We start from the raw sequence: 20,969 nt of genomic DNA on the forward strand, positions 1-20,969 counted from the left end.
GTATGTATACCAAATTTCATTCAAATCCGTTCAGTAGTTTTGGCGTGAAAGAGTAACAGACAGGCAGACAGACAGACAGACAGACAGACACAGTTACTTTCGCATTTATAATATTAGTTAGGATTGTCATTGAACGAAGGTATGTATATTCCCTTGAGCACAAAATGTAAGTTGAACTAATAGCGTAACCAAAAATCATGTCGATGTAACTTTAACATTGCTGAGCGCCTAAACGGAGAAAATAATAATTATATCCCACAACAGCAGTAATAACAATCTGCAGTTATTTCAACAACAAAGAAACAAGTAATAATAATAATATACAGTAAAAACAACATGTTTAATGTTTATCGCGAGTATCAAACAAGTACACAAAACATTACTCCGTTAAAACACAACAATGTAACTCCTTGAACACATCGCAACCAAACAAGAAGTAAAGTTACTCTCAAACCTTTAAATTAGCAAGCGTACGTACAAGTAGGAAATTATACTAAATATGTGAAAATTAAATTTAACCCGCAGCCGGCAGAGCTTGTATTAAATTTCTAAATGCGACGTGGATAATTTTGTAAGCCATTTTCGTGGTTTCAGCGCAACTGCGAACCAGCTGTGGTATACGTTTTACGACACATACCCGAAGTACTTACATAATTATTATATCACTATGTTGAATACCGAAATAGGATACATACTTGTTAATTTATCTTAAGTTATGTCATACAAGTCGCATCCATAAGTATGTATTATAGTATTTTTTCATGAAAATTAATGAGTTACAAAATCTTTGTATCGTGACGGTATTGGAATAAGCGTGCGGGTGGTGCAATTTAACAGTTCGACACACGGAACTTTACCTTAACGAAAATCAAATGTTTTAATAGAAAAGTTTCCACTTGTACCTAGCTAGGTACTGATGAGTTTTTTTATAAGTACCTAACCTAATAAAATCGCAATTCGTAATAGAATGTTCCCACTCTGTCGTCCTCATGTTTCAGTATTTTTATTTATACTTGTTCTGAGTTATGAAATAAATCAAATAAATGTATAATTTTATCTTCTTTGTACTCAATTCACACTGTGCTTATTAAGCCCTGCTATTCGTTATACAAATTAGATTGAGGTTATTCCAAATTGAAATGAGTAGGCTTAATAAAAGTGGAGACTATGAATAAAGGTAAATAAAACACGGAAAATTTATGAACAATCAAAATTTATGGTCTGTATTATTAAACTGTATAAAGTTTAATTTAAAAACCAATTCAAATGAACATTGCATACCTAAATTAACTTAAAAAAATTGAACTGTTTGCTAGCATTTATGCTAATTATGGTTTTATCAACCAAAGAAGTCTAGAAGTTGTTACTCAACGTGTCACATTCCGGGAAATCAGACACAGTTAAAAATCTAATGTATCTTGTGTACGTATTATACGAAAAGGTCGCCGGAACTGTTAACATGGGTGCTGGTTATAGACAGGATACATTAATTATTTCCTCAAAGCCATGACGTGTAGTGTAGTAACGTTACAAGGGGTTCATTAAAGGTTACGAAACACAAACGAACAAAAACTGTCTCGCAATGCCGAAGCTTAGGAAAAACTCTATCTTGCGCATAAAATGTATACGACCGTGACAACACTCATTCGTTCATTATCGAAATCTACAGTGACCCAACAGGTGTCAATTATTTAACTTCAGCTAGATTCTAAAAAGGAGCACTTGAAGTAACGAGTCGTATCCGCAATCGGAGTACAGTCGTGTAGAAACGTTTGTGCCAAAGAAACTTGCACCGAAGTGCCGCGAGTTCACACAGAAATCCCGGGATTCCCACCGGCAAAGAGTTTCTGTACAGCCTGGGGGTTACGCTATATGACGAAAAACTGATTTTCGACAGCTGCGTGAGCCACGTCTCTATCTCGTTGTATTAAACGTGGTGATTGCACGACAGCTTTCGTTCGTTCGTTTTTCGTCAGTATAGAGTAACCCTCCTGGTTACTCTCCTTGCTCCTTGTCGGTTAGGGTGGCTGCAGACTTGCGTTCTTATTACGCCGGCTCCACTAGTTGGCCCTAATAGAGGTAGCAATGCTGCTCGTCCATACTTTGGAAGAGCTTCGGGGCCTGTATATGCCTGAGCGTGCTAGCGATATACACCACAGCTGGATTTTAGTTTGTCGCTACATGTATTATAACGCAGTACATAATTTGTGCATAACAAAACTGGGTTTGTAACCATCTATACCTACAGTTGTTGTAAATTTAATCCAATTAATAAAAATAGTACTATGATTTGTTTCGGAAATCGTTGGTGTACCGTCAGCCTAATCTCGAAGTTGGAGGTATGCGCGCATTGTTGAGACAGGTATACAGGGTGGTAAGTTTTTCTGCCCCCTGTCGTACGTGTACAGGGTGTTCCGCCCACCACTACAGTTTTGTTTGGATAAACTTTAGGGCCTCCTGTGTTAAGTATGCAACAAACACTGCTAACTTTTCTGGAAACGGTAAAAATTTGTGGATGTGTTTTTTCTTTGGATTCTGCTCTTCTGTTTATTCTTCTTATTTTTATTTTATATTAGCACAAAAAAAATAGTCAGTATCAGTACATTGTAGAATTAAGTAACTATAATGTGTATTGTATTGTGTATTGCTGAAACTGAATATATTTTCCCTTGAAACATCTTCATAATCAAGTCTTATTAATAATGCATTTTTTTCGATCCACCATACACCTCTACAATAAATAAGTATAGTATCTTCTTTATCGTAGAAAAAACCTTATTTAAGTAGATTCCAGAAATCAAAAAGTTCAAAGGAACGCTTTTTTGGGCGAATCAAATACATAAAACAATAGTTCCCTGGAAAAAATCTGGCAATCAAACCGCATCGATTTATCGAAAGTAATTTTCATCTAGAAAAAACCTTTTCCACGCCATCGTATCCCCCTTATCTCTATTGGCTTACAAGTATCTAAGTAACTTAGTATTGTTGCCCGCTTGATTAAGGAGGGTATTCCCCTGTTTTATCTCGTTAACTAACTATTTGATGACAAAAAACTAAATCTCGGGCAGAAGTTTCTTGGCCAATGAGCCTAGTTAATGAGGGTTGACTTCTGTGCCCGCTTGGGAATAAAACTAAAAGTGATGGCGGTAAATTCTAAAAAAGTATAAAATATAATTGAAGAAAATTATCGTAAGTGTAATAGTTTATTCTATAGCCCGCTGGACTGACGACCATAGGCGGGTGGCGGGTAGTGGTTGGATGAGGAAGGCCGAGGACCGAGTGTTGTGGCTCCTTGGGAGAGGCCTATGTCCAGCAGTGGATGATTATTGGCTGATGATGATGATGATGAATAGTATATTTATGTGTTTATTGAACTATCTATAAGAGGATAACGTCAGGTTAAGCAGAACTCGAGTATGGAATGCAGCGCTGTTACTTCTTATTATAACATCCTATCTAATCTAATATTATAAATGCGAAAGTAACTGTCTGTCTGTCTGTCTGTCTGTCTGTTACTCTTTCACGCCAAAACTACTGAACGGATTTGAATGAAATTTGGTATACATATGGTCTAGACCCTGGGAAAGAACATAGGCTACTTTTTATCCCGAAATTCCCACGGGAAAACTTTTTAAGGCGAAGCGAAGCTCGCGGGAACAGCTAGTACATAATAATTATGTCCTACTTAACTTCAATTAATTGGCAGCATTTTTGATAAATAGCAAATAATACATTATGTAATTTCATTATCTAGGTAGATTTACTCAAGCGAGTAACTGTCCCTCTATTTTTCAGTAAAGTCAATAAACTCAAGCGTCTTACAATGTGGTAGTATCGAGTGAGGCTGTCCCCATTGTCCTGGACCATAGTGGCGCCACGCGGGCCCACAACGGCGGCGGAAATAAGAAACAGAACGAAAATTGGATTCCTTTTGAGGAACGGGGGGGTCACTCTTTAAATTGACGAACGAACGAACGAACTAGAACTGTCACGCAATCAATACCCTTGACTCAACGATGTAGAGTCGTGCTTAGAGATGCAATTTTGTTTTTCCGAAGCTTTGGAGCGCTGCGCATACTCTGTTAGATTAACAAGGGATCAGTTGTTGACTTTTGACACGACTGTCAAGAATTTAATATGGAGATGACGTATAATTGATGACATTGCAATCAAATGTATTGTAACAAAGGTGTCAATGATGTAACAGACTACGGTGAAACTAGGCATAAGCGGGCCGATTGCGTGTAAATTCTCGTTTGTTCGTTCATCGATTTAGAGAGTAACCCCTCGGAACTCTTAAATAGAAACGCTTCGATACAAAATAATATGACGGGATGCTTGAAGTGGGGAGTTGCTGTAGGAAAATCGCCTCTATGGCCGTTTCGAGACGGTTATTTTGAAAGAAGCACGCCACTCGATATTATGATGAGGGCTGTTCAATTAATTGGAAGTAGGCTGATGGGGGCTTTAACCTGAATCCGGGGTCTTATATTTATTTATGTATTTATTCATTCAGGTGGTTGTTGAAATATGAACAGAATTTTAGATATTTGAGGTGACAGTCATCTCAAAATGTAAAGTTATAAAGATATGCTGTAATAAATATTATGGGAATAAAATTTTCCGAATTACCTTATTTGTACTGCATTCTTTTATCACCAGGTGCCAGCCAGTTTGATTAACCGCTTACTCTACGAATGGAACAGTTTAAACTGTACCTATATATTTGAGTTAATTTTTTCTTGCAAAATATATATATTTATTTATAATAATATATTTGGAGTAAAAAGGTATTTTTGGTCTTTTTGTAAAGTAGCTATGGTGTGCCAGTTGCAGATAACTTATAATACTGAATTATATTCATAGATATTTGGATATCCGTGAGAGGAATCTGCCCGATTGAAGGATCTACGGACTGACTGATCTAACTCGCTAGTAGTGTTTATCACCGATACGATAAAGGGGAAGGATCGAATTTATTTGGAAACTAGCTGTTCCCGCGAGCTTTACTTTGCCTTCAAAAGTTTTCCCTTGGGAATTCCGGGATAAAAAGTAGCCTATGTTCTTTCCTGGAGTCTAGAACATCTGTATACCAAATTTCATTCTAATCCGTTCAGTAGTTTTGGCGTGAAAGCGTAACAGACAGACAGATACAGTTACTTTCACATTTATAATATTAGTTAGGATTAGTATAGCGGAACACAGAACTTTATTTATACTATTTTATAAATTATCGTTAGGTATAACTACAAACTATTATGACTTAATGTCCGTACATAAGACTGTATACAATAACTTCTATTTTGCTATATGGTCGGCCCAAAAGCTAATTAGGATTTGGAGTTCACACAACATACATAAATTGAACTTTCTGCACCGCAAGGCAATTGTCAACAATATTTCAGGAACACATGCCTCGCTGAAAACGACACGCTCGCGAACTGTTAATGAAGTCTTAAACGACTGATTTAATGTACGGATTTTAGTGAAATTAACTCGTTGAGCTAGAAAACAAACAAGATAAGAAGTTATTTCATTAGGTTATGCGCGAATACTCTTGGAAGCTCGGAATAATAATGTTTTAATCTCAAGGAAAAACATATCCGTTAACAGATACAGGGTGAAGTTTCTTTGAATTTCCCGGCAGATGTCCATCATTATGCTAAAATTTCAAATAGCAATTTAAGGTGGGCTAAAAACGAAAAGAAGCGGAAATGATTTTAATTTCAAAAATGGCGAATAACGTCTCAATTGTAAAACTGAAAACAAAAACCACAAATTATGACTTATTTATTACACGCACGAGCAATGAAATCGTTCCAGTGACATCGCACCAAATTGTTCAAAAAACGGAAAAGAAACTAGCTTTATGATGTCATTTGCAATATAGAAGTACCTACATTTAACAGCGCATTAGAAACTAAAAAAAAGACAATAATATTGTACTCAAATATTAAATTAAAATGTTTTTAAACATTGGGTTCATTTAGTGAGGGCATTTTGAAAGTGGAGCTTTTTTCTTGCCCGCGACTGTATTATTCAAAGTCAAAGTCAAATGTTTTTATTCATCGTACAAATACCTAGGTATAAAATTTTCTGATGAACGTCAATATTTACAAACTACTCTCCGTTCGGTAACTGTGACTACCTCAATGCAATACCAGCGCTTGCGGTTTTCGGCAAATCAAATTCCGTTTAGGTAGGTACTTCCCACATGCAAGGACCTATGTTTCATTATACATTTACACCGCACTCTAGCTTATGCCATGCCCAAATGTGCGGCTGCTAATTCTACATATTGAAAATTGTTTAGCTTCCTGATTCATATTTTATTACTGTTGCTTTTGTTGCTTGAATAGCGTTAGACAATAAAATGGCAGAATAATATAAGTAATAGTGAGAAATATTAAATGACGTAGGTAAGTACTTTGTTAGATAGGTTACTACATACGGTCGGTGACAAACCCTAGAGCTAAACTAGAGATAAATCTTATGATTTATCAACGTGGTGAGAGCGATCTGGGCTCGAAGTCTGCAACATTGTATAGATATCAAAGATGACCTAACTATCCATCAAAATAAATGTCAAATATTATGAAATATCCTGGTGTTTACATCCAATTGACATCCGTAAAATTATGGCCCAGGGACCAGTAATGTTGTCAGTTGCTGACTGATCACCAACATAAAAAATGCAACAATACCCGCGTCTTTCCACAAAGCTTCGTCCGCAGACAGTAAGGACTCTTCTTAAATTTGCCTCAGCTAGAGCTGAAAATCCAATGATTTACTAGGCTTTAGCCTTATCATAATCTGGCACGTCGCCCGTATTTCACGCGGCTTGCCACTTCGGGGATGCACTATTTTCTCTATTATACCCAATCTCTATTCACTTAAGGGCTTTGGCTAAATCCCTAGGTTTTACAGGAGAGCTTGAAGAGCGTATCAGTGGTGTGAGCTTGTTATTAATTTATGAACGGCTGAACCGATTGTTATGATATATTTTTGGCGAAACATACTATTAAATAACATACCCCTTTACTGTGGTGTGGTGTGTGACTTGTAGTTGCATATTTAAAGCAGAATTGATGGTAAAGAATGAAAGAAGAAGGTGAAGATGATGTGGTTTATTTTATTTGAAAGTAAAAGGTTGAAAACACTTCGTAAATTTAACTAATAATACCAGCTCCATGATTTCGAGCAATTTTACTATAGGAATCATCATTGTTTAAATTGAATAAGTCATGTTTTGTCTTAAACATGAAATTGAATATTGTAGGTACTCGTACATACTTTTAAATTTACTTTGGCCCTTAATTTATAATATTAGGTCCTTACATATGAAATTGGCGTTTTGTCGTACTGGCCACTTTGATCTCAAATATTACCTTTATGGTTAGGAATTCCAAATTCAAATTCATACAGCTATTTATAGTGCCACAAACTTATCTGTTCCGGTGAGAGCGAACTAAATTGGTCCATATAATCTATGTCAATATGAAATTCATTAGTACAGTAAGTAATGAGGTATGGACCAATTTAGTTCGCTCTCACCGGAACAGATAAGTTTGTGGCACTATACTCATGCATTTGTGTTTCAAACCCCCTAATTCATTAGTTTTTTCTTCTTTTGTTTTTTTCTTTGTGTCACTCTGTTTACAAAATGGAAAACTTGAGATATCGCGTTATTTACGAGTATGAGTTCCACCGTGGCACCAGTGCTGCAGAAACGGCTCGAAGGATTAATGATGTGTATGGTGACGGTGTCGCAAAAGAAAACACAGTGCGTTTTTGGTTCCAACGTTTTCGTTCTGGAAATTTCGACCTGCAGAACAAGCCTCGTGGACGGCCGGAGACCAAAGTTGATAATGAAGAATTGAAGGCTATTGTGGAAGCGGATCGCAAACCACGTCCGAGTTAGCTGCAGGCACCGGTGTTAGTGATAAAACTATTCTAATCCACTTGAAGCAAATTGGGAAGGTGAAAAAGCTTGAAAGGTTGGTACCTCATGAATTGAGTGAAGCAAACCGACAAACGCGCGTCGACTGCTGCGTTACGTTACTCAACCGGCACAATAATGAAGGAATTTTAAATCGAATCATTACCTGTGATGAAAAGTGGATCCTCTACGATAATCGGAAGCGCTCATCGCAATGGCTGAACCCTGGCGAACCAGCCAAATCCTGCCCTAAGCGAAAATTGACTAAAAAAAAGTTGCTTGTAAGTATTTGGTGGACTAGTGCCGGTGTCGTTCACTACAGCTTTCTTAAATCTGGCCAGACGATTACGGCAGATATCTATTGTCAGCAACTGCAAACCATGATGGAAAAGCTGGGAACACCCAAATATTCCGAAAAACTTTTTTCCGAATTTGATAACCCCGAATATGTAATTTACGAAATATTGCAATACCGATTTTTTAAAATACTGAATTATAATAATCACGAAAATTATAATTTCGAATATTATAATCACGAATATTGTTATTACGATTGTTAAATATACGAATGTAAAAAAATACGATTACTTTAATATACGAAAAATATAATACCGATTTATTATAATCACGAAAAAGTCAAATCCCGATCGGGAATATGATAATTCGTGATTTTGACAAAAAAACATAAACGTCTTTAAAACTTTAGAACCAAAACCAAAAGATAGGTGCGACGACAAGCAAAGCGACGAGGAGTGTGTTAGGTGCACATAGATATCGAAAAACAAAGCGGAGCGCAGCGAAGCGGAGCGGAGCGTTTCAAATATAGAGCAAAACAATTGCTAGGATTTTTATTTATTTATTTATTTATTTATTTATTTATTAATGAAGCATGGAAAACCAACAGCATGGAATTATAGAACTAGGAATAGTTAAATTAATAGTAACAAACATGCCAGTTAAAGGTTTTCACATATAGAAACCTTATACTTTACTTAAAATTTACGATTAGCATCACAGTGAGCTAACAAATTTATTAATAATGTGGTCCTTAATTGAGTTATAACTACTATAAAATAGATCAACACCGGTATTGCTACATAGACGGTTGTATGTTTCAGCAGCTCTAATCACAAAAGTGTTATGTCTATAATTGCTATTTGAGCGAGGGATGGAAAGGAGGGGCCGAGAGCGGGTCCTCCTGGTTGGAATCCGCAAGCCGAGTTTGTTAAGTAAGTCTGGGCAGTCGACTTGGCCACGAAAGGTTTTCACCAGAAAAATTACATCATTTATGTCTCTACGTAATTTGAGAGGTAGAAGATGCAATTTGACACATCGTTTGTTGTAGTCCATACTTGGGAGTTTGAATTTGAAACCTAAGTATCTTACAAATTTTTTTTGGATACGTTCAAGCCTCCCAATGTATAAATCGTACTGCGGATTCCAAATTTGTGACGCATATTCAAGGTGGCTTCGGACGTAGGCACAATACAGTATTTTAATAGTTTTCATGTTTCTAAAGGGCTTAGAAGATCGCATTAAGAAGCCAAGGGATCGTGAAGCTTTATTGAGAATGCTATCTATGTGGAGATTAAATATTAATTTTTGGTCATGAATTACACCCAAATCCTTAGTAGCAGTAAGTTTAGATATTATCTTATCCTGTAGTGTGTAAGAACTTGGGAACACATTAACTCTCCGTGTATATGTTAATAGGAAGCATTTTTCAACATTAATATCGAGCTTATTCATAACACAGTAAGCGTCAAACCTACGTAGATCCTCTTGGAGAAGCATCTCGTCGTCCGCGTTATTCACAACTCCAAAAACCTTCATATCATCAGCAAATAGTAGGTGATTGGAATGGTGAAAACACGTACCAATATCGTTAATGAAAATAATGAACAGGAGTGGCCCTAAAAGGGATCCCTGGGGTACTCCAGATGGGATGCTCATCCAAGAAGATGTGAATCCATTGAGTACAACGGCCTGAGACCTCGCAGTGACGTATGACCTGAAGAACGATAACAAGCAGCCCCGAACACCTATGTCCTGTAGTTTGCATATAAGCAGTGAGTGGTCAATGCGGTCGAAGGCCTTGCTATAGTCCGTATATATAACATCAACCTGGTTACGAGTATCCATCTTCTCCGTAAGGTAGTCGTTGAACAGACAAAGGTTGGACACTGTGGAGCGGCCTTTCAGGAAGCCGTGCTGGGATGGGCTAAATGAGTATTTAAGGCTAGGGTATAGCTGATCGTGGATGAGACGCTCAAGGACTTTAGCTAAGAGACAGAGTTTGGAGATAGGCCTGTAATTTTCAACCTTATTTTTACTGTCCTTTTTGTGAATAGGAGAGATAAATGCACGTTTCCAAATAAGTGGCATTACACCCTCTGTTAAAATTTTGCGAAAGAGTAATGTGACAGGCAAAGATAATTCAGAAGCACAAGATACAAGTAAGATAGCGGGCAATTCATCAGGACCTGCAGATTTGCATAGGTCCAGAGAGCGTAGAAGTTGTTCAACTGCATGGGAAGAAATGTCGATGCATGAGATGTCACCGATAGTAGGCTTGTCTGCGTTGTCCGCGATTGGGCAATCGTTACTAGTATTACAACTCAGGAAAGTTGAGTGGAAGAACGAGGCAAAAAGTTCGCTAATACCATGGCCAGAGTCACTAAACTTAAAAACCTTTATGGTGTTTAAACTTAAAAACCTTAGACCTAAACCTAAAGATAGGTGCGACGACGAGCAAAGCGAGGAGGAGCGTGTTAGGTGCACATAGATATCGAAAAACAAAGCGGAGCGCAGCGAAGCGGAGCGGAGCGTTTCAAATTTAGAGCAAAACAATTGCTAAGATTTTTATGGTGTTTAAACTTAAAAACCTTAGGACCTAAACCTAAAGATAGGTGCGACGACGAGCAAAGCGAGGAGGAGCGTGTTATGTGCACATAGATATCGAAAAACAAAGCGGAGCGTAGCGAAGCGGAGCGGAGCGTTTCACATAATATAGCTTAAAAATATTGTCTTTATACGCATTATGCTGCATTATTCATATAACCATTTCTTGTTAACTAAGAAACATTCGGGAATTTGTATTTTCGGAATATTAAAACTTCGGGATTCGGGGAATTTTAACAATTCGATATAATATTAGGTACATTGGGACTAACATAACACTCTGGCGAAAAGTGGGTGCAGCAATGCACCTCTGCCTACCCCGCAAGGGAGAACATTAGTACAAGGCGTGAGTGCGTGTTTTTTTTTTTTTTTTTCGATATAATAAAAAATCGTACTTTTGAAATATCGAAATAATAATATTCGGAAAATTGACTTTCGTCATTTTAATAAATGTGTTGTTTGAAATTTCGTTTATAAACTATTCGTGATTTTCGTTATTCGGAAACTTAAAATTCGGGATTGTGAATTATTCGGAACAATGAAATTCGAAATTTTAAAAATCGTTATTTTCATATTCGTAAAAAAGTAATTCGGAATTATGTAGTGTACCCGGAAAAGCTAGCTGCTAAACAACCGAGGCTGCTGGTCAATCGCTCTAGGCCACTGCTGCTTCAGGACAACGCTAGACCACATACTGCATAACAGACGGCTACCAAATTAGAGGAGCTTCAATTAGATTGTCTTAGACATCCACCGTACTCTCCGGACCTTGCTCCAACAGATTACCATTTTTTTCGCAATTTGGATAACTACTTGCAAGGAAAAAAATTCAACTCCGATGGGGCAGTCCAAACCGCCTTCAAAGATTTTATTGATTCCCGCCCGAATGGTTTTTTTAGTAAGGGGATCAATGAACTACCTATGAGATGGCAAAAGTGCATACATAGCAATGGTACATACTTTGATTAATTTAATATATTTCATTTAAAAAAAAAAACGACTTTATGTTCCTCCTATAGAAAACGCCAATTTCATATGTAAGGACCTAATATTTTCTTTTTCAGTAATGACTTTAGATTTCTCACATTTTTAATAAAGTTGCTTAATAGCAGCTATTCAATAACTCAAAATGGAGCTCTCTTCAAAAGGAGAAGGAAAAACAATAAATCAATTTACCTTTTAAAAAAACGATGCGCGAAAAATTTGAATTTTCGCCCGGAAACAAAGGTTCACAAGACAATAAATTCTGAATGGTTATTCATTTAAGCGATAGAAAATTCATTTAGAGGAAACTCCATCGTGGAATCGTTTTGAAAACCTTTAAGCTCCCTACAAAATTAATTTATCGTTTTTCATTACAAGAAGGACGTTTAAATTATTAAGTTGGTTTGAGAATAAAAAATGGTTTTCAGTAGGTACTCAAAGATAATGAACAGATTATAACTGACATTCATCAAAATACATATTTATTGAAACGGCAGTTAATAAACAATAGCCGAGTCAAAGAAATTCTAATAATATAAAACGCAAAGAATTCATTAAATTAACGTTTTAGTTCAATTTTGAAAGTAACAGGCAAACAGAAATACCCGGCCAAACTTATAGCAGCTTCTATACATTATTATAGTGCAAAATTTGCCGTGCTATTCGGAATAACCATTGGTCGCCGGCAGATTAGACGAACAAGTTGCCAGAATTAAAATTAAACCTGCTTATTGCAGTAACCATTCAAAAAGTGGGAAGCGGTAAAGTGAAACAGAAACAACTTTGTCCAACTAATCGCTCAGGGACTCTACCCGGTAATGGCCTGAACATGCAGGGAATAAAACTTTGATAAAGTTCTACACTGCGCTAGAGTGACCTACTTAGGCCACGGTTTCGTTACATGTTCTTCTTTGGTTTTTTTTTAATGGGTACTTACTACATAGGAACCTATTTGAATCGATTCAATCTATTTCTAATTTCTATGTGCATATAAATAGGCTTTTACAGCAAAAACAATAGTTTTATATTGTTCTTCGTTGAATTTTAGTAGGTCGTTGGTTTGTTGCTATTCCAGTTTTAATAAATAAATAAATAAAAAAGGGTCATTGTAAGTCAATCTAAATCTGTATATAAATAAAGCACAACAGCTATCAATCACACAAAATTACGGAAAAGCTAATAATTTTCCGGGCAGAATAATAATAAAAAACGCGCCAGTCACACAGAAATGCCCGCAGTAAATTACGAAATAGCCGCCGTCTCATAAAAAGTTTGCAATTCCGTAGATTTACTTCCCGAAGATCGGCGAGCGGAGTTCAACCCAACTTATTAAACTCAGATTGAGACTTGTTATTGTAATTCTTTCTGAAACTTAGCTGAGCTTTATTCGGAAATGTATGCGAAAAAATACTATGGAAGGCCCATAGTATTTTTTCGCAAACATTTAATAAGTTGGGTGAAATGAAAACTTAGACAGGGTTCAATACATCTTTTGTACTGTGAAATACTTTAGAAATCTGTCAAAACCTACTATTCTAAACACCCGTTAAATACGATCCAAAGTTTTTTGTAGTAATACAGTAAGTATGGGTCTTACTAATTAATGCTAAACTCTGTCAAACGCTTTATAAATTTGTCAAGTTTCGATTTAAACATCCGTAGAACTATTTTTATATAGTAACATAGTATAACTTAATATGTAGAATGATCATGATAATGAGTCATAGGTATTGTAAATTTAAAAGATACTCGTACATACATTTTGGTCATTACTAAGCTTCATCAATAAAAAACCAACAACTTCATACCCCAACGTACATCACCTACAGCAGCACAGTGGCGCAAAATATTAGTGTTATTAGAGAAATATAATTTTATACAATGTACATCGTATGTGCGCTGTAACTTATGGTCCAACTTTTGACACACTGTGCGGCTCGCAAGATGAATGGATCACTCCGCGCTCCCGCCGCACTTAGTTGCTGGTGTGCACCCTATTTATACTTGTACAAAACATGTACTTACATACAGGCTGTTTCCGAAAAGGAATTCCAAAAAAAAATCAAAGACTGAAATTATATAGGTACAAATTCTGGTGTCATTTTTAATTATGAAAGGGTTAGTTTTTTCAGTAGGTATAATAATCAGATTTAAATATTTTAGAAACCATCCATTTGTTAACAGAAAAGGACAAGTAATTTACTTCTGTTATAATGTGTCTGTGAGTCACACACACTCACAGACACATTAAAACAGAAGTGAATAACTTCCACTAGTTACTTTTTTTTAAAATTGATTACTAAATTTTATAAAATATTATATCAACTACGCCATAAGCTATACTGATTTAATAAATTTACGGTAACTATTTCATATTTTTTTAATAACATTTTTTACGGAATCAAAAAACGGCGCTAACATCACCACACCACCCCTATTAGAAGTCCAAGTTGCGTCGCGTTTGCACCACTGTGCGGGAAGATGAATGGACGCCTGGCTCTGTGTGTCCGCACTTTACTTGCTACTGCATTGCTACTGATACTTTTTGGTGCCAACTGTTTAGCTAGTGCTGCGAATGCGGTGTTGGGAGTTGTCCGTTGTTAAATAGTGGAAGTGGGTCTTTGATAAGTGGTGTAATTATTTTGTGTAAGGCGATTGTTTTTTGGTACATTTTACTTTAATGTTTGTAAATGCGAATCTCTAATAATGTTTCTTCTTATTTTGTTCATTCCATGGAAACTGAACACTGCATCGTTGAATACAACTATGTTAGTATTAAAAGCTCGAGTGTATGTTGAAAAACCTTCGTGAACGATAATGCAAAACTATTCAACTGTCTGAAAGAAAAAGATACCTATATTTTATAAATAATAATTAACCCCTCAAAAGCTCAGAGAGGGGGGCGAATGCTCTAGAAGTGGCAAGTCTCAGAGGAGGGCATTCAAACGTCAGAGCGGGTGATGTATCTTCAAAATATACGGTCCTACTTTTTGTAAACTTTACAACTGCACGCGTGAATTATACCCCCCTGTATAACTTTTCCTTTTAAACTGCCGTGCAATAAAAAGGTAAAATTAGAATGGAATCCGTGTATTCTCGCTTTGTATTCATTTAAAGGGATACCTCACGTTTGTAGGTGTGTAAGGAGTGTCTTCAAAGAACTGGGGTGCTTGAAGCGAAATGGGAGTCTTCGCAATAAAGCTCAATTTGTTTTATTGTGTGCCAACCTTCATGATAACACGTATTTTTGCAATATATATTTTTTCCACCATTCCTCCGTGTTATGATGAAGCCACATTCGCATTGTTACGAGCGTCTAAATCCGAAGAAGGAATTTATATTGCGTTTGCATTCAGCGACGCTATTCTGTAGACACATCCACCAAGGAGAGTGTGGCTGAAAAGCTGAACATTTACATATTTCGTGACTCTGGTGGTCATTCTGATCAACTTTTATTGTACGACTTTTGAAAATTTCGCGTCAACCATTGTCGGCTTGCTATATACCTACTTACCACTTTTGCAACAGCCTGTATAATATGGCTCGGAAGACTTTTTGTGCAACTCCCATTCGCATTCGTCCAGTTTTTTTGCACCTCGAAGAGTGGGGCTAATAAACAAGACAGAGCGAGCGGCGGGAAGTCTAAACGCAGTCAAGGAGTTTTGCATGCGGCAACAATTTATAGACTGATGGTGAACTTCCAACAAATAACTCCGAACACTGACATTTTTATAGTTTAAAGCTGGAAATATATAGTGGCCTTTGCGATTTCCGCTAACAGTTTGCGCTCTTGAATAACTTTTTTCTGGTTGGATAAAAGGGCCGGTTTGGGATATTTAAATGGTTTTCTGTCGGTGAAAATCATTTCAATGACATCCAAGTACAATAATTATTGATAATACTTATTACTTTTTAAAGTTTCTTATGTCTTATGGTTAAATAATGCGTTAATTACATAGGTAAAATAAATTGTCTTCATAAATAAAAATAATTGCTACATATATTTCAATATCTTTCTTTTGCTACACGAAGGACTTGGTAGTTACGTAGTTATCCGTAAGGTTTTTATACTATTTTTTACCCTTTAATAGGGTACTGAATAGTGGGAGCGGTACACTTTCCAACTCCTAAAATAACCAATAATTATATGCGTAGATATACAAGTGCGTTGATGTCCAAATATGTATTGTTTCATCTTATTGCTACATAAAACATTTTCGCACGCAAATTCCGTCCTTCTCTTCCTGCATAACATCCCCGAAAATAGATACGCAACAACCACAATTCAATTATGAGTAACAAGAGCCATAATTCAACACCAAAGACGATCTCTGCAATGCCTATGGAAGTTAAAAGTCGTATTCTAAGACGAATGGCTGCGGCGTCGGTAATATCCGCTACGTCATAACTTCGCAGCTGCCTCCGATCTGCTACTGAAGCGAGGTCTGATGTCAGAATAGGGATGCGGTGGATGCGCCATGCTTTGGCAGGCATGTATGCTTAGGCAGTATCGTCCACTTCTTAGTCTTGGCTTGTCTCTGATAAACAATCTGGACAAGGGCTTGTCTTTTATTAGATATAGCGCTATATTACATACTCTACACATGGCATTGCGAGACATACCAATATTTGATATAGCTCTCTAAGAACGTAGGTCTAGCGGGCTATAGAATTATTATATTTACCCACCAAAATACAGATTCGCATTTTTTGTTTTATGTGTCATTCAGTTTTTGTCGCTTTTTTGGTTATCGCTAAAAAGCCTTATCCATTCTAAGCAAAGCGCTAGCAGTCCACGGCTTAGAGGTACGGAGCCGTTCAGAATCAAACTGCGGGGCAACTCTTCAGCAACTAGTTTGCAGCTAATGTATTTAGCCCGGAAGCCTGAGCGACGCGCAACTTGTACATTCGGGCGTAATCATTCGTAAACATTTGTAGCTGTCACAATTTAATTCCGATTTTGATTTGGATCGCGCTAATGTATGGGAGGCGTTGGGAGGTGAGGTCAGGGATAAAATTTCAAAATTGCAATTACTTACTTACACTTAAAATTTCACAACGTTGCAAGTAGTTACAACAGTAAATCCGATACCTATAGGCATCAGGGAACGGGTGATTCCGATCTGTTACCCTATAATTTTTACCCTCCAACATTTTTTTCATTTTCAAAATCGCCACACGATACTGCTGCGTTTTCAAGAGTGAATTTTCTTGACTCGCCTAGAAATTTTCTGACTTGAACTTGAAAATATACAAAGTTGTATAAAATCGCTTTGATGATACTTCCTCAAGTGTCATTGTCATATGTACCTACATACTTCGTTGTAGACTGTATGTGAAATGCGACATTGTCAGTAAACTCTTTGTGTGAACGCTACTGTATAATGAAACTCAGCCTTTATTCTGGTAACTGTGAACAATTCGAACGTGCATATTAATTAATTCAATAGTTGTGTGGCATATAATTAAGCTGCTTGTGAATTTCGATAATTATAGGTACGAAACTTTATGCTGGGGAAAATTAGAAGGTAAAATCATTTAGGTACCTACCTAATAAAATTTTAGTGTGGTTTTGAAAATTGGTGAATGGTTTAGGTAAAGCTTTACCTAGTACCTTCACATACACATCCCCAAAGTCTTAACATTTTTTCTAAGCTGACACCATCCCCCACCACGCTGGGCCTCTGCGATCTAGATACGTATATTAGTACAGGTTTCCTCATGAGGGTTTATTTGCACTTTCTGAACTGAAAACAATTCCATAAACCATAACATGATTTGAAACCACCGCCTCTCGACTAAAAGGACACCTTGCCACCCCACCACGCCTATCCACTACATGTGACTATTTAACAAAGCTACAATTATTGTTACAAAAGTTATTAATTTAGCAGAAATGCCCCGTTCAGAGATCCAGCGGTATTGACTATTGACAACAAGCGTGTGTTATGAAATTGAAAGCGCGGAGCTTCCTTGTTGAGTAAACTGGCTTAGTTCTGCGGATGCGAGATAGTGTGTGTGAGTTACGACGTTCCTGTGGGAATGTTTGTGTTATATTTCTATGAGATTACCCGTAAATGAGAGCTGTGATTGGTTGGTGAATTGTAGGTGATTAGGTTTAGGGTTAAATTCAAATGTAATAGTATGGTATTTCAGCGGTGCAAGACAAATTAACAATCTAACCCTCCTTATATCAAATATCTCCGAGTTAATTCGCTAACCCAGGTCTACGCAAGTGGGGTAAGTCAGTTGTAGTCTGGAAGTTATAATATTATGTTGGTAAATATTGAATTTAATTGCGACTGTAATTCTTAAAGCATCTAACTGTTATATTCATTCACACATGTCTATCTATTACCTACTACCTATTTTATTTATTTCTTAAACATTGCATTTAAGATACATAAGGTACTATACTATTCCCACGAAACCAATATTTTTAGTTTGACTATGGAAATGATTAGCAATATCTCGGAAAACATGTACACACACCCTCTAATCGAAGAAAACAATTGAAACAATTTTTCTCTCCGTGTCCCCGGCTGTCCGTGGCCCGGGGTTGAAAGACGCCAAAATAAAACCTTGTTAAAATCTAGCCAACACCTGAAAAATCTTAAGAAAATATTACATTACATTTTGTCATGTCGCTTACATTTTGAACGGGATTTATGTATAGTCACGACGTGCTCATAGTGTCGCCCTGCTAAGTGTTTGTATGCCCGTATTCATAGTCAGGACCATCGGGTACGGTGTTGTGCAGTGCTTAGGTCCTGGGTTCTACTCCCGAATGAGGCAAATACACTAACAAGCTATGAAAAAGTTCCACAGTGACTTCGTCTGCAATATTAAGTGCCAATTTCTCCATAGTCGGTTATCTATATAACCGACCGGGATTGGTTTATCAATTATATTTTATTATTATCGTCATCTCTATATAAAATTCTTGACAGATGTGTCAAAAGTCAACCACTAATACCTGGTTATGCTATAACCGACTATGGAGAAATTGGCACTAAAGTGTATTAAACAGCGCTTCAGAATATTATCAACAAAAAATTGAAAATAAAATGTTTGAAAAAATGGTGTGTTTTGTGAGTGTTTTTTTTTCTTTGCTCGCGATTGAATATGTACTACACATACAAATTAATGTATATATAACCTATACACATTTTGTATAGAATAGGTACAAAAGCTAAGTTAATGCTTAACGTGAATAGCATTGTCTGTGAGTAGGAACATCCTGTATCGCATTGTGGTAATCGAATGTACGTCAAATTAATACGAATGTTCACACGATAAACGATTCTGTTCCACGCGCTGCTACTGGAATCCGGTACACTATGGACGAATTAAATTAAATACCTTTCGCCAACCCACCATTAAGCGACCGTCCCTTAGATTGACAATATACCAACAAGATGGATTGTCAGTGCAAAAGACACGTCTCGACAAATAACACGCCACTTCAACCAATGAGCTCTTAATTAGTTAAATTATAAAATTTGTAAATGAGAATTGCCAAATCTGACCCGCTTTGCAGCCACTAACCAAACCTATTTTTACTCAATGATAAAGTTGTTCTAAGTAAGGAAAAAATATTTAACAAAAATATAAACCACGTTTAAAAAAACTTAGTCTGAGGGAAACATCTAATCAGTACAAAAACTTAATCTTTTAGCACCTATATCTTCGTTCTCCCATGCCTCATAATAATAAAATTTACACCAGGATATACTGTATTCATGGGCTACACATCAGTATAATAATATGTTATTAATATTGCTCTAGCTGGTCATGACGCCATAGAGAAATGGCCATTCTCCTTTATTCAAGGTACAATAGTTTTCATTAGTGTGAACTTGAAACGCTTTGACACTAAATAAAATGCGGACAGTTTTTTTGCTTTGTTTAAGTATGTCTTATCCGTACATTGTTAATCTAAGGACCATCCCATTATCTACGGGTGAAAAACGTATAGTCGTATACCTTCGGTTTTGGTTTTCGCCCATACCGAGCGACGAGTGGTTTTTCAATTAAAATTTTATGGACACACACTGAAACCGTGGATTGTGAACGACCAACTTTTATTGTCTATGTTTAGATAATGTTGACGCTTCAACAAAGTTGCCACAGACTGTTTTATTTGGGGTTCTAAATTAAATTGCTTTTGTTTTGATGAAAAAGCTGACATAACATAAAGACTCACGGGGTAGGCAAGGGTGCGTTGATGTCAAAAAGTGCAGAATAAAACTCTACACACAAATACTCATTTTTTATATTAAAGTATAATATTTGTTTTCGCAGGGTGCCATTCAAGAGTTGAGAATATATTCGAACGTCAACGATCGTTTTGTTGAAGAACTTTGTGCTAAGGTAAGTGTTTTTGTGTATTTCCAACAACATTTACACTGAACAGATTATAATTATTAGGACCATTTTATTAAACACTTTATGTAAAGGTTTAAATACAATAGATTAAAAAAAAAACATGAAAAAATTATAACGGACTTTGTAACGTTAGTAAAGTTATTTTTTTATTACAGACAATCTCACTGCCGGAGAGCGTAAGTCATCTTATTTTTGTTTATAAATAACACGACTAAAATAAAATATTCTTAAAGGCCTATTCAAACATATGCGATATTCGGTAACGGGAACTAATTTTCAGTAGTGATTCTAGAATTTCCGTACAATTACCTAATTACAGCGGTTTCCAAGCAACGCGATTGTTTTCACTTTCCATAGCGGTGGCTTATATCGCTCATATCTGAATAGACCTGCTGCCTTTACCACCACCGATACATTAGCAATCAACAATCCCTAAAATAAAGATAAAATAAAATACTTAAGTTCACAGAATAAAAAATAAAAGCATAAGTTAAGTAGTAAAAGTAATCTCTTCCAGACAACCCCAAGCAGCATCGCTTATCTGGGAAACATCTGCCAGATCCATATACATTATGTCAGTTTTGACAGATAGGCAAGTTTGATTGCTAATCTATAGTGGCTGTATGGTAGTTGCTTTGCTTTAGAAAAATCGCTACCTCTATAGTAATTTTAATTACATAATAATTATTAAACGCTATTAAGCACTTTTTCTTCACCATCACCCTCATCCAGCACTATGTGATTTAACAACAAATCT

The 20,969-nt window shown here is 36.4% G+C and overlaps 1 protein-coding gene across 1 annotated transcript in view; it reads left to right on the forward strand.

Annotated features, from left to right (window-relative positions):
- The window catches only part of LOC125490973 (collagen alpha-1(XV) chain-like), a 43,910-nt gene that overhangs the window by 21,587 nt on the left and 1,354 nt on the right, over window positions 1-20,969 (forward strand). Inside the window, exons 5-6 of the mRNA XM_048631583.1 lie at window positions 20,129-20,197; window positions 20,368-20,388. Coding sequence (XP_048487540.1) covers window positions 20,129-20,197; window positions 20,368-20,388 — 90 coding nt within the window. The remainder of the gene's footprint in view (window positions 1-20,128; window positions 20,198-20,367; window positions 20,389-20,969) is intronic.

This window comes from Plutella xylostella, chromosome 29 (assembly GCF_932276165.1).
Source record: "Plutella xylostella chromosome 29, ilPluXylo3.1, whole genome shotgun sequence".
In the NCBI taxonomy this organism is placed as follows: domain Eukaryota; kingdom Metazoa; phylum Arthropoda; class Insecta; order Lepidoptera; family Plutellidae; genus Plutella; species Plutella xylostella.